Here is a 15393-nt window from a genome sequence, read left to right as displayed (position 1 = left end):
TTAAAGTGTGGTAGAACAATATAACTAAAAAGGCAGCTGTTGTCATCTCAACATTCGGCCTGGTGCATAATCCCGTGAAGTCACGCGGAAGGGGAAGGTACGCTGGACCAAGAGTAAAAAGTCAGGAGTTTTCGAGCTGGCTTCAGCACTGTGGGCTTTGTAGCCTTCGGCAAATCACACTACCCTCTTGGGGCCTCCATATTCCCATATCCCCATCTGTAAAATGAAGAGGATAAACCAGACCACTTCGGTCTGAGGTTCTTTGAGCTCTAAAATGTTGTGATTCCATATTTCCTCCATGGATGAGCAAGTTCTTGAAGGATGCAATTTGGATTTATAGGGGGAAATTACCTTTTAACTGACCAGACTATATGGAGTCAGCGCTTGGTAATTTGATTCCCACTGCCTGGTCAGTGTTCTAGTCAAGATCCTGTTCAGAGCACTAATATGGGGAAGTACCCCTATAATTTTCTTTATTGTTCTTTACCCTTACCCCAAGCCACCTTTCAGGAAGTATTGGTAAATTGAATTTTACTTCAAGAGTAGTGACCTTTTTTTTCATTATTCAATTACTAAAATTTTGAGGACTAATGTTGAAACACATTAAAATCATTGCTAAATTACACCAAAAGGTGTAAGTAAAATGTTTAAATAAGTGAAAACTTCATGTGGTATTCTTAAGTCTTTCACAAAAGTTATTTTTAAAACTTTTAACGCCATTTAATAATTGGCAGGAGGAACTGGAGGACTCCACAAGGTAATGGAACAGGGAACACATTTGGAGGGTTTTAAAAGGAAGCCCAGTATGGCATGAATAGTATTGAAAGTCAGTCATGTTTCTAATTATACTCCAGACTATTTACATTTTTCTGTCAATTGAAGTGAAGCTCAACCAGCTGTTAATTTTCTAGCTTAATATTAGAACTCTAATTGTAGAAATGGTGACTTAATACTAATTTCTGGTAGGAATATTTATTTTATTCAAGTATTTCAAGGAGAAATACTGTGGATAAGAAGTTAAGGATATTTTAAATTTTGTCATTCTTAAATATAAAAATTGAAAAAAAATTGAAGACATGTGTTTTAAACTAATACAGTTGTTTAAGCTGCTTCCAACGCAAAATTAGCTCTTAGCTTTTCAGTTACAGAATGTCAAAAACAATAGAAAAACTGAGTTTTTCCTTTGGCTAAAGATGAAGAGTGTTAACGATATTTACCTTAGCCAAGTAAAGATTTAAAGAGCACATGACTTTTTATAAACAATTTAAAATCCAACCCCCCCAAAGAAAATTAAAATTCCCACATGAGGGGCGCCTGGGTGGCTCAGTGGGTTAAAGCCTCTGCCTTCGGCTCAGGTCATGGTCTCAGGGTCCTGGGATCGAGCCCTGCATCTGTCTCTCTGCTCAGCAAGAAGCCTGCTTCTCCTTCTCCCTCTGCCTGCCTCTCTGCCTACTTGTGATCTCTGTCTGTCAAATAAACAAATAAATTCTAAAAAAAAAAAAAAAAAAAACCCCACATGAAAGAGAAAATAGAGGGATAATAATAACACATGGATGGCAAGTGATTTCTATCCATTCTTATTTAGTAAGTAAAATAAGTAGAATAAAAGTATAATTTAAGGTACACTTGGCTGACTCAGTCGGTGGAGTATGCAACTCTTGATCTTGGGGTTTTAAGTTTGGAGACCATGTTGGGTGTAGAGATAACTTGAAAAATAAAATCTAAAAAATATATATAATTTAAAACAATTTCATGTTTCTGGAGATTTGTTCTCTGACAAAAAATATATGATTCTAACAGTGCTTTAAAATTATTGATTAAAAAAGTTAGAAAATTAGTGTTTTATAATTTCATTAAATCAGTTCATCTCTCTGAGAGACATCATCTATATGAGAGTTATGTCTCCTGCCAAAGCATGAGATTATTGAAAAGCTAACTAATAGAAACCCTGTGCTTTTCCATTTAAAATAAGGGATCCAGGGTGCCTGGGTGGCTCAGTGGGTTAAGCCTCTGCCTTCGGCTCAGGTCATGATCTCAGGGACCTGGGATCTAGCCCCGTGTTGGGCTCTCTGCTTAGCGGGGAGCCTGCTTCCCCTTCTCTCTCTGCCTGCTTCTCTGCCTATTGTCATCTCTCTCTCTGTCAAATAAATAAAATCTTTAAAAAAATAAAAAATAATAATAATAAAATAAGGATCCCTTGAAACTGTACAGTAATAAACAATTTTACACTGAGATAAAGAATACCCTTAAATTATATATGCGTATTTTAGAGTAGTACTAGCAAATACTAAAATCACATTATCTATTTAAAAGACCCATGGAGGGGGCACGTGGGTGGCTCAGTGGGTTAAGCGTCTGCCTTTGGCTTAGGTCATGATCCCAGGGTCCTGGGTTCAAGCCCCATGTTGGGCTCCTAGCTCAGTAGGGAGCCTGCTTCTCCCTTTCCCTCTGCCCCTTCCCCTTGCTCATGCCCGCTCTCACTATTTCTGTCTCAAATAAATAAATAAAATCCTCAAAAAATTAAAAAAAAATAAAGATCCATAGGGACTTTCTGTAGATTTATTCTGTATACTATAAATACAGCATATGTGAAAAGACGTTGGAAAAAATAACAAAATAAACTTTCATTCTTTTTCAAGCATGTCAAAACTGGTTCTTTAGCTAAAGAAAACTAACAAGACTAATATTTTAAAAGCCTCAAATAAGATTTGGAACCAAACAAAAGATCCATTGTTGCTTTTTCTTTTGAGATTTTATTTATTTATTTGACACAGAGAGAGATCACAAGTAGGCAGAGAGGCAGGCAGAGAGAGAGGAGGAAGCAGGCTCCCCGCTGAGCAGAGAGCCCGATGCGGGGCTCAATCCCAGGAGCCTGATATCATGACCTGAGCTGAAGGCAGAGGCCCAACCCACTGAGCCACCCAGGTGCCCCCCAAATAAAGGATTCTAAGTACAAATACCATACAAAATCATAAGAAAATAACATAATTAATTTTCTGCCAGTAAATTTGAAACTTAGAAATGGAAAATTTTCTAAAATACATGAACTATCAAAATTCACTTAAATAGAAACCTAACTAATGCAAATAACAGTTAATGAAATTGAATTTTTAATCTAGTCTGGCTCCCTCAAAAAGACATTAATCCCAAACTCTTATAGCAAAATCTTACACAAGCTTATTCAGAGAATTTTTAATTTTTCAGGCTAAAATAGCTTTCTCACCAAAATCCAACGGCAATGGTAGTACAAAAAATTGAGACCAATCTTGGGTATGAACAAACAATCCAAAATAAAGTAGTGGCAAATTGAATGTGATAGAATATTAAAAATAAAATCAGGACGAATAGGTTACTTCACCATCTAAAAATCACAATAACGGGAAAAAAGTAATTTACTAAATCCAATATTCACTCATGACTTAGAAAACAACAACCAACAAACCATTAACAAAGATTGGAAGAAAACTTCCTGACCTAGTAAAATTTACAACATCATGCTTAATGATAAAACTTCAGAAGCATTCATGTTAAAGACAAAAATGAGAGAAGATATCACCAACTCTACATTGTGCTAGGAGTCCTGGCCGGTTAAGAAGACAAGAAAAAAAAATAACAGGAATAAGAACAAGGGGAGGAAGAAACAAATCTGTCCTTAACAGCAGATGATATGATTATGTGTTACTTGGAAAATCCAAAGGGATCTCCTAACTATATGAACAAGTAAGGCTTTCTAACAGATTGCTGGATACAAAGATCGATATATTAAAACAATGTTCCTAAGTACCAGTAATAATCAAAAGTTATAATGAAAAAAACTATTTGGAACAAAAAAAAAACCAGAACAAGTATAAATTAGGAATCTATCTAACAAAAAATGTGTACATCTTTTAGGAACATTATCCTAAAGCACTACTGAAAGGCATAAAGAAGGTCCACATCAGTGGCTCAGTTGTGTTTATTGGTGGGGAAACTAGATTGTAAAGAGCTAAATTTGATTCATCTATAAATTTCATGCAATTCCAATTAAAATCAAGTCTCAGATTTTTGTGGAACTTGACAAGCGCTACCTAAATTTCATATGGAAAAAACGAAAGGCCAGAAATTGTCTAGACAATATAAAGAAATATAAATAGGGGGACTTGTCCCACCAGATACCAAGTATATCTAGAACTGTTGCCATTAGGTGTCCTGCTGGTTTGTGTGATCAGTCGTTGTCTTCTGGAGATGGAAAACAATGTCACGTGTTGTTTAATCTGAAACTTCAGAGGTTCAGTTTTTTTCCTCTTTCATGCATGTCTATGTGGTTGAACTTTTCCCAGTGCTGTGCTTCTGCATTGTTAAGTGACATTGGGCCAGGTTTTAAAAGTCTAGTTCCCATCTTGCTCTTCAGTTTTAGAAGCTCAGACAAAGCTAAACATTGGAGTTGATGTTGCAGAGTAAAAGAAGAAAGGGTCTTTGGTTATTGTGGTGTTTTTTTTTTCTGATTTCTGATTCCTTTTTAAAGAGTCAGACCAAAATTATGGAAAAAGTGTGGTAAGTACATAATACCATGGGCTAGGTCCCGTGGCATCTGGAACTTACTGTCTTAAATGGGAGCACTTGAAAGAGGCAGGTAAGATGTAAAAGAAGCTAATGGAAAACAGCTTTCCACCTGCGAAGAAGATAACTAGATAAGACCTTTTTCATTATATCATATTTGTGAGTAGCTCAGCCTACCGTGTTCTTTTAATATTTGTGCCAAGTCAGGAATGGCAAAAAATAAATAAATAAAATAAAATAAAATTAGCATTTGAGCTATGCTGCATCATCCCAAACCCCAGCAGACATTACTAATGGAACATAGAACTCTTTCTGGCTAAGCCTATATGTGACTCAAAATCCTACTCAACAATGTTCGAAGCAATCACAAACAGGCAAAAAATTAGTTTGCCTAGCCATATTCCAAGTTGTATTACCTCTAATTTACTGACCAAGTAACAATGTTTTCAGTGTCAAAATGCTGGTGCAAAAGAGAATCAAGCAGAATACAAATGATACATTTTGGGTGTTACTCCAAACTAAGAGTTAACATTTCCTAATAAGCAGATCTTTTGGAAGTTTCTCCTTCTGTATTCAACCTGCAGATGCTGGAGTGCCTCAGGGCGTGGTCTTCAGCCTCCTTGTCCTTCTCCCCTGCCCTTAGATAATCTGTCCACTCTCAGGGTTTGATGATGACTCCCAAATGTTTATCTCTAGCTTTAACAGTTACACATCTAATAGGTGTCTCAAACTTAACATTTTCGGAATAGAACTCATGATTCCCATGCCTTTCTCAAACCTGTACCTCCTCTGGTTTCCCCGTCTTGGTAAATGGCAGTTCCCTTCCTCCTGTTCAGGACAGAAACCTTGGCGTCTCCTGAGCGCTACCCCAACCCTTGACCTGTCAGCACATCGTGCTGGACCTACCTTCAGAATCTGTGCAGACTCGACTATTTGTCATCACTGTCACTTTTCTGGATTATAGTACAGTGTCCTCACCAGACCCTATGCTTTTACCCTTGCCCACAGCCCCCTTTACCCCATGCCTGTTCGCAACACAACAACCAGAGGGAATCTGAGGATGTAAGTCAGATTATGTCACTCTTCTGTTCCAGCCCTCCAGTACATTCTTATCTCACTTGGAGTATAAGCCAAAGTCTGTCTGCTGTGATCTGTGCACCTCCCCACTTCCTCTTTGACCTGCTCGTCTGTCTGTCTGCTCCTGGCTGGCTTTGCTTCCCCCATACTGTCCTCACCTTCCGCAGCACACCAGGTCTGCTCCCTGCTGGAAGCCTTGCTCTGCCTGGAATGTTTGTCCCTCCTTTCTGAGGCCCAGCTCTTCACTCGGATGTCACCCTCTCAGGGAGGCCCCCAGTCCTCAGCAGCCCCTGTACTTCCCTCTGTGCTGCCCCGCAGCACTCTGTCTGCCCACAGCACTCAGCATCTGACATCTCTTACTTCTCTTCTGTCCACTGTCTTTCCCAGACCAGACAGCACTCCTCTGCTTTGCTCGGCGCTGAACGCCTCCCACGTAGTAGCTTTCACTCAGTCCTCACTGCATGGCCACAACTTGTACAGAGATAGGTGTGGCTGGGCAAGGAATTCGGGGAGCCCAGTCCCTTTCTCATCCTCTCTGTTCCCTAGTTATCAAATCTTTTTTCTTCTTCGGAGCTCAAGTACTGCCCTGGCCTGAGAAGACGACCTCTGGCTTGACCTCACTGAGAAGAGTCTTGTCATCACTTTAGAGGGCGCTCCTCCTACACCTGCCTTCTCAGCCCCTCTCCCGCCCTTTTGCCTCTTTCTGGAGCGGGGCAGGCTGACTGTCCCTCCACCCTCCTGTCCCCATGACTCCACCACTTTGATGCCGAACATCCACAGCCCTCCTTATCTCAGAAATGCCTCCTCTGAGCCTTATTCCCCCACTTTTGACCCGTTTTGCATCTCTCCTTCCTTTAAGTTCTAGACTTATTGAACAAATGCTCTCCGTACCATGTCTCCATTTCTCTCCCACATTCTACCTCTTTAACCACAGGCCTGGGCTTTTGTTTCTGCCCCAGAGCTCCCACTGGACTGAGCATTTAAAGACCATCAGTGGCTTCCTTGGGAGATCAAAGGACCTTTTCTTTATGTCCATCCATCTGAACACGCCAAAGAATGTTGACACTGTTAGTCACCTTCTTCTTCAAAGCCCTCCTTTGGCTTCCTCACTTCTGTGTTGCCCTAGTTCTCCAGTCTTGTTGGCCGCTCTCAGAGAATATGCCTTCTGGTGTGAACAGTATTCCCAGCAGGTGAGGGGGATTCTGCTGCTTCTTGGGCAAAGTAAGATGTAAAAATTCAATCTTAGTAGCTCAAGCAAAGCTAATGTTGGGGTCAATTCCATAAAGAAGAAAGGGTCTTCTCTTTTGATATTATTTGATATTATTTTGATAACAAAATAAATACAGCCCAAACAATGTGAGCCTGTCTGGCCCCCCTGAGGAATGCCCCTTCCCTCCACACTACCTGGGGGTTGCTGCTGTCTGTCATTGCTTGGTCTTGGGCTCTTACTCACTTGGTCAGTCCTGCCATCCTTCACCAAAGCACCGGCTGACACACTGTGCGCAGTGAGTCTTTTCCTGCACTGCTCTTCCTCTGTTTCGCTGGATTTTCCATGAATTCTGTCCTTAATGCTTTCTCTGCTCTATCATTTTCACTCAGGAGAGGTGGAGATGCACTGTGGACCCTCTGCCCAGCCTTCTCTACTTCCACGTCTCCAGCTTCCTCCTGGACAGTTCCACTCATGTGTCCCACCGCTATTTTTGATTCATACAGTCACAAAACCAGAGTATTCATCTTTTCTTCCAATCCCATATTAACATGCCTCCCAAATGTTTTTCTCTTCCAATGGCCCCCTGGTTTTCCCACTCAGGCTCAGAAATAGGAGGCTTGTTTTTAATTCATGCCTCTCTCTTTCAATCTCTGACTAGGCAGACTCTACATTCTGCTTTATTTTTGTCTCCAGACTGCGTCTCCTTTCTGTCCTTCCTTTTTCCATTCGCCCCTGCTGTAATCTAGCTGGGGCCTTCAGCACTCACTCAGAGATTACCACTCTTCCTGAGTCCTTGTTAGAGAGACCCTTTCTTTTCTGAACAGCACTTTCAGCATATCTCTCTGCTCTTGATGTCTTTTCATTCATTTGTCCCACCAGTGTTTATTGAGCGCCTGTTATGTTCAGAGTGCAGCCCGTCTAGCTCTTTTGGGCAGAAGCAGCCATTTAAACTCACTGCTCTAATTACAAGGCCCCTGTTTCAGTCATGCCAGATCACACTGCCATGGGAATGCCATTCTGGCCTTGAAATTCACTCCCATCCCTCTTCCCCTATCGAAAACCCCTCTCCCAAACCCAGCTCAAATGTCACCCTTCCCTGGCTGGCTTTCCCTGGCTACATGTTCTGGTGTTAATATCTCTTTTCTCTGGAATCCCTCTGCACCCACATAGCTCCCCATTTTCCTGAAGTTTCGCATCTCCACAAATAGGTTTCAAGATAGAGGCCAGGTTTTTACCTCCACTCTGTTCAACAGAAGGTGCAGCCCAGAGTTGAGCACAAGATTGTAACTAGACAAATAGCCATTGATGGATCTGAAGGGACACTCGGCATATCCTGAAGGCCAAGGGGAAACTGCGTAACTTTGAGAGGGAAAGTATAACTCTCAGAAGAACATAGAAGCAGCCACATAAACTATACAATGTAAGATCTTGTTTTGCAGTAATGTCGGAATCTAAGTTTTCATTGAAACCAAAGTAAAACCAGTTAAATGTCATCTCGTGGAGATTTATAGAGCATCCAAGTAACATAGAATCCCACTACCACTGAGGTAGAACAGTTCTCTAAAAAGTGCCCCCATGTCGTAGCTGTGATGCTCTGTAAGTAGATCGCATGCACGTGACAAGTTAAGCACTCTCAGTGTGAGCTTTTAGGAACTGCTCGAGTTTTGTCCTGAAATGACCCCGTACATTGACAATAAGAATAAACCCATTTTTCTCTTCCAAGCAGAAGGGTACTTCATTCAGTCCCCGTGTTTGTCTCACGTGATGTCAGCCCAAAGTGGGTCACGGGGTCCCCTGTGTTGTCTGTTGTTTGTACTTAGCCAGCAGAGCTTTGCTGTTCTGGGTGAGCTTCACTCTTCCCCGATCATTTTCTCACTGAATTGGTCTTAGGGATATGATTAAAAAGTGAGATTGATAAAACATCTTAAGAACATCTGCGTGGTGTCTGGAGCAGACTTGGATGGCTATGAAGAGAGGTGCATGTCGCTTCTGCTTTGGAGGCTCTGATTTTGATCTGATCTCGACCCATACTGCTAGCCTTCCCATCGATGGTTCAGTCCTCTGGTTAATTTTTTTCTTCATTCTTTCATACATTTCCAAAACAAAACCCACACTGTGGGGTGCCTGGCTGGCTCTGTTGGTTAAGCTGGGTCGTGATCCCAGGGTCCTGGGATGGAGCTCTATCCAGCCTGCTTCTCCCTCTGCCTCTGCCTGCTGCTCCCCCTCCTTGTGTACTCTCTCTCCCTCTTTCTATCAAATAAAAAAAGAAAATCTTTTTAAAAAAATAATAAGCCCAAAGTGTGAAGTGTAGTAGTAATAAGACTCAGCAGTGAGTGACGGGATACTTGCTCTGGGAGAAACTGGCAGACTGCCGTGGCAGGAGAACCCAAGTTATGCTCTGTGCCATCAGTGCTAACCATTGTCAGGGTTCGTGTTGCATCTCAGAGATCCCAGGACCATTCTCCTCTAGCACTGGGCTAATAATGTTACATGCACTGTATTTGTCTTTTGTGTGCTTATCAAGAGGTCTTTGGAGTAATTAAGGAATAATGAGAAGAATCAGACTTTTTCAAAAACTAGAACTTTGAAACATGAAAGTCATGGTCATTAATCCTTTATGATGATAAACATGATGAAAATGCAAAGGAATAGGAAAAGAAATGAAAATCATCCAGTTCTAAAAACACTATGGTTAACATTTCGGTATCATTCGTGCTCTTCCTTTTGAACAGATGAATGTGTAAAATGTGTGGTATCACACTAGAGTTTTGTATTAGGCTTTTGTCATTTATCATTACAGCATGAATATCTCTTCATGTCGTTGACGATCTTAAAAATTATATCCAGTGAATACCTTGTATTTCAGTGGTTATGAACGTTTTCATTTATGCCTGGCTTTATTGTATAAAAACTAAAGGGAGTGTATCAGTTAGGAATTCTTTGTCTATAGGCCATAGAAAACCTAACTTGAACAAATAGAGTTTTTCCCTTCACATAAATCTGGAGATTGCTATTGGGGGTGATCCAGCAGGTCCATAATGTCACAACAGGTGCCTTGGACTTTCTTGACCATTCCCTCACACTTATGGACACATGCTTGCAAGGGGACTGCCCAGCTCCAGGCATCACATCTGTACTCACTATGGGAAGAAGGGGGAAGGGACAGCAAAGGTAGCATCTGCCCTTTTATTAGGAAACCAAAATCTTTCCCAGAAGCTCCCCAAGCCAACTTCTTACACCTCATGGATGTAACAGAAAGAAGTAGGAAAGCAAGCATTTCCCTTCCCAAGCACATTGGAGGCAGGCAAGGGAGAGGAAGACTGGGAGTAGGATCTGGGTTAAGCCAGATTCTGGTGTCAGCCTTGGGCGCTTTTATGTATTTAACTTGTCGTCCTTTAGTGGACACTTCTGTTTCCAATTATTCCTTCTTATAAGTAATTCCCAGTAACTATCCATGTTCATGCATTCATCAAAATCTCTGATTATTTCCTTGGTATGATGTCACAGGTAATTGTAGAATTACAGGTTCGAGGTATCATGGCTTTTATAGCTCTTCATACACATTACTAAGCTCCTTTCCAAGAAAGGTCTTCCAGTGCATGCTACCACACAGAGCACGAGCCATGGCCATCCCCATTTCGGACACACTCTTAGTCATCCCATCTTTAGGACTTACTGAGTCTCAGCAACTACCAGAGTACCAGCTAAGTATGTGGATGGTAACACATCGTGTTTCTGTAGGTTGCGATCAGAGGTCATGATGGAAACTGAAGGGTATCTATCTGAAAGTGTTTTGCAGCACCCAGACCTAAAGAACCTAAAGAACTCTGGAGAGGCTGAGCCAGCAAAGAAAAGTAGCAAGATGCCACAGGCAGCTGCCCTACCCTCCTCATCTGATTTACTAGTTGTATACTTACCTAGCCCCATGTTTCTCAACAGGTGAAGAATGGGTGTTTGGAGAGGGCTGGGTCTTTACTGTGAAGCATTTCCTTTTTTGCCTCCCTGGCCCTGCAGGGAAATGGCAGCAACACTTTCAGCCTCTGTGACAAGCTGACCCTCCTCATGGTGTTATGGGCTACCAGGCTTGTGGGGAGAACCTACCAGGCATGTTGCTTTGACTCCTTTTCAGCACATTGTGCTGTGCTCGACAAGACTGGGAAGGTAGCAGGAAGAAGTATTAAGTATTTCCCCCACACCGATCTTTTCTTAGAGATTTCCAGAAATACACATTGCTCAACTGTTCTGCCTGCAGACATCAAGGAGGAAAGGCTACACATGCAAACCCCAAGCTCAAAACTAGAGTAAAGGAGAAAGTCTACAAGAAGTGAAGGTGGTTAAAGGTGGTTTTCTGTAGAAACTCAGAGGGCTGTGGTTGTCTAGGGACAGCAAGGAGCGAGGATGTTAGAAGGTGTGGGAGGATGGAAAGAACCTCCTGGAATGTAAAGGGGGCAAGAGCCATTAAGCCAGGGCCATGATAAGGGGGAAGAGAAAACACAGGGCCCCCGTGTTAGCCTGAGTTGGCCGCTCTTGAAGGGAGAGTGGAGGTAAGTGACAGGTCAATAGGCCAGTCCCTGGATGGGGGCCAAGCTTAAAGTTGAAGAGCTAGCGCGTGCAAAGAAAGGCCTCACCGCAGAGTCCCAGGGACCACCGGAAGACTGGTTTCACCAGAGTGTTGGTTCAGGGACTGATGGGTGGTCCACACTATGCGAGCCTTTTGTCTTACGCCCCAAAGGAACAACCTCCAGCAGGCTGAAGGGAGGGGCTGGGGCTAGGGGCAGAGATGCCAGTTAGGGACCCCATGGCTGTCTGAGGAGGAGCTGCGTTGAGGAGAGGCAGGATGTAACACCTGACGTCCTTCATGGAAGAGTGCGCTGTTTCACGTTCGTAATTAAGCTTCTCAATTAAAATATTTTACCTGCCAGGAACATGCCAGATAGATCAGATACGAGTCACAATAAAGGACAAGGAGGCTTGTGGGGTATGTGAATGGAATGTTTTCCTAAAGGCCTCAAATGACCGAAACAAAGGCTTGAAAGTGTATTCTAGGAGAGGGTTAACACTTGTCTTTTCTTTAGATCATGATGAGTAAAGTTTTGTTTTGTTTATCTACCTTTGAGCCAATTCATAAAAGTTAGGATTTTTAAACATTTTAAAATTCAAAGAGAAGCGTGTTCTGTGAGGCTGCGGGAACTTGTACAGACGCTTTCCTGAGCGAAGAATGAGAGAGCAGAGCTCTTTGGCTTTAGCTGGAAGCATGTGGCCTGTTTGAGCGGTAGCCACGGGGAGGACGCCTTGTAACCTCGGTCCGCTGTAGCTGCGGACCCTCTGCCCACCTGGGAAGCAGCTCGCCGCACCAACCAAACGACCGTCGCCCCATCTTGCAGGCCGAGACGCGGGCTCCTGCCTGGCGACGTGCAGCGAGTCAACCGTGTATGGAACATCTGCCAAGTGAGAAAAGAAAGTAAATAATGGTGGCAGGTTAATGTGTGGTAAAGTTATGAAGCCGCCGGGGGAGAGAGGTGCTGTAATCTCACAGGAACAGAAAGGGCGAGGTCAGTAAAGGACCCAAGTGTGAACCCCACAGCACCAGAGCTGCCTTGGAGACTGGGCCCTGGAGGACAGCAGGATGGGGAGTTAGAAGCCAGGGGAGGGTTACTTTCCCCTCAGGCAAGTCACCTCCCTTTGGGGCTCTAGTTCCCTCATCGCTGAAGTGGGGGCTTAAGTCGCTCTTGGGCATCTCCTTGGCGTCGCCGCTTGCGTCCTGGAACAGTAGTTCCGTGTTATACGGACACTGAGGGCGTTTATGTAACCCCGCTCAGCGCCGTGGTGGAAGCACGCGCACGCGCACGCGCACGCGCCCACGCACACTCGTGCTGGAGAGCGCTCTGCAGCGCCCCCCTCGTTTGGGAGTGGAACTACAGCTCCCCCAGCAGCGATATTCCCGCGGCGTCTGCCGAGGCCCGCCCCTCGGGGGTGTTTGGACCCTACAGCTTGGCCAACCCTAGGCTTCCTATTAACCAGCGATGTTCCCTTGCAGGCTAGCACTCTGAAGCAATGGGCGACTGGAGCTTTCTGGGGAGACTATTAGAGAACGCACAGGAGCACTCCACGGTCATTGGCAAGGTTTGGCTGACGGTCCTGTTCATCTTCAGGATCCTGGTACTGGGCGCCGCAGCCGAGGAGGTGTGGGGAGACGAGCAGTCGGACTTCATGTGCAACACGCAGCAGCCCGGCTGCGAGAACGTCTGCTACGACAAAGCCTTCCCCATCTCCCACATCCGCTTCTGGGTGCTGCAGATCATCTTTGTGTCCACGCCCACCCTCATCTACCTGGGCCATGTGCTGCACATCGTGCGCATGGAGGAGAAGAAGAAAGAGCGGGAGGAAGAGCTGCTGAAGGGCGACGGGCCAGCTGCACGCTGTGGGTCGGGCGGCCACGGCCAGAAGGACAAGCCACCGGTGCGGGATGACCGGGGCAAGATCCGAATCGCCGGGGCCTTGCTCCGGACCTACGTCTTCAACATCATCTTTAAGACGCTGTTCGAAGTGGGCTTCATCGCTGGGCAGTACTTTCTGTACGGCTTTGAGCTGAAGCCGCTGTACCGCTGTGACCGGTGGCCCTGCCCCAACACGGTGGACTGCTTCATCTCCAGGCCCACGGAGAAGACCATATTCATCATCTTCATGCTGGCAGTGGCCTGCGTGTCCCTCTTACTCAACATGCTGGAGATCTACCACCTGGGCTGGAAGAAGCTTAAACAAGGAATGACCAACTATCGCTCAGACACCCCTGAGTCCAGGGTGGGGGCCACAAAACCTGGGGGTGTGAGCCCACTCATTCTCCCCTCCCAGTCGGCCCCGCCCACGGTTACCATCGGATTCCCGCCTTACTATGCTCATTCTGCCTCTTCTCTAGGACAGGCCACGGGGGCGGGCTACCCCGGGGCCCCTCCACCAGCAGCAGACTTTGACATGGCAGCCGTGTCCGAGGCCCCTGGGAAGGACCACCCTGCCAAGTTCTACAACGGCAACCACCACCTGCTCATGACAGAACAGAACTGGGCCAACCAGGAGGCTGAGCAGCAGACTTCTGCCAGGAAGGCCTCCCTTCCAGCTTCGGTTGCTGCATCCCTGAGCCCTACAGGCAGCACCAAGGAGCTCCCTCAGGAGGGTGGCGCCGGAAGCAGCGCACCTGGCCTGTTGGAGAATGGGAAGGGCAGCAGCTTGGGAGAGAGCCAATTGGAAGTGACTCCCGAAGACGGGGAGGAGCAGCCAGTGACCACCGCAGCAGAGATGCACGCGCCTGCCTTGCTCCCGGCAGACCCTGGACGATCAAGCAAGGCTAGTAAGTCCAGTGGCAGTCGGGCCAGACCCAATGACTTGGCCATCTAGTGGTGGTCTCTCCAGACAGCTTTATAATAACCTCTTTTCTAGCAACCAAAAACCAAAGTGCAGTTCCAGTCTGCAGGTAGAGAAAGCCTGGAGTGAGTGGAGGAAGGGAAGATCAAGCAGAAGAGAGCAGGTTTTTGTGTGTCCATGCTTGCTGTTCTTAACACTGTGAGGTAGAGTGGGGAGAACGTCCACGTTTGCTGAGATGGGGAGGTAGGGGCAAGGGGGTGCAGGGGCTGTTGACCTTTAACGATATTCCCAACAACCCAAGAGTCCAGCAACCTGGGCCACCTTTGCAGGTGCTGCTGCCCAGCCTTGGGCTCCTGCTGTCTCTGTGGGTAACTGTTCTGCTGTGGTAAAGCAACAGGTGTCTGCAGTCACTTCAGCTCAGGGCAATTAGGTTTTCCATTCCTACGCTCTCCAGAGCCTCTGGGCTGCCCAGAAAGTCATAGACACACTTAGCACTATCTCTGTTTGATACCTTGAACTTAGAGTCAAATTTCATTTGGGATATGTGCCAAACGGCACTAAAAAAAGATTTAGAGCAAGTCCATATAGTGTCATTTGAGTTTCTGAAATTGCCTGTGAAGCCCAGGATATCAAACTGTACGCTTCGTGACAAGTGACAATGAGCAGCTACCCTCCAGAGACAGAGTCAGTGCAGGCGAGAGCCACAGAGGTCGCTGGTAAGAAAGCAGGGAGAAATGCAGCGACATTTGAGATAATTTTTAAACAGCTGAGGAAATCGAAATGAAAGTGTGGCGGGTATGCCTTAGGTATTTATTTTTTAAGTAATATTTTGTGCTTTGATCTGAATTGTACAGGGATGCCTATCTTCCCCCACTTTCTTTCAGGAGAAATGAAAGAAAAATAGTACTATTAAAATGAATATTGACCAAAGGACTGCTAATTTGTCCCATTACGTACTAGTAAAAATTTAAACCTTTTTTTAAAGAAATTCTTTGACCTTATGAGTCAGCTAATTGCTATGCAAATGTACCATTAAAAAAATAATAAAGGCAGGGTAAATTTAAGTGCATTTCAAATACTTGAAGTTGTGAAGTTTTTGAATGGAAGGTTAAAAGTTAACTACTCTTGCCAGAAAAATTATTTATACAGATGAATCAATGACCTACATTTTTTTTTAACAGTACAAAATAAAACTCTTTGAGTTTTCT

General features: G+C 44.6%; 1 protein-coding gene across 1 annotated transcript; it reads left to right on the top strand.

Moving 5' to 3' along the window:
* Window positions 1-12880: 12880 nt before the first annotated feature.
* On the top strand, window positions 12881-14401 carry GJA3 (gap junction protein alpha 3). The gene has a single exon (XM_045978286.1). The coding sequence runs from the start codon at window positions 12881-12883 to the stop codon at window positions 14216-14218; it is 1338 nt and encodes a 445-aa protein (XP_045834242.1). The 3' UTR covers window positions 14219-14401.
* The last annotated feature ends 992 nt before the right edge of the window (window positions 14402-15393 follow it).

The sequence above is a fragment of the Meles meles genome, chromosome 14, assembly GCF_922984935.1.
Source record: "Meles meles chromosome 14, mMelMel3.1 paternal haplotype, whole genome shotgun sequence".
In the NCBI taxonomy this organism is placed as follows: domain Eukaryota; kingdom Metazoa; phylum Chordata; class Mammalia; order Carnivora; family Mustelidae; genus Meles; species Meles meles.
Note: the sequence above shows the minus strand (reverse complement) of the source record. Positions and strands in the feature narration are given on the sequence as shown.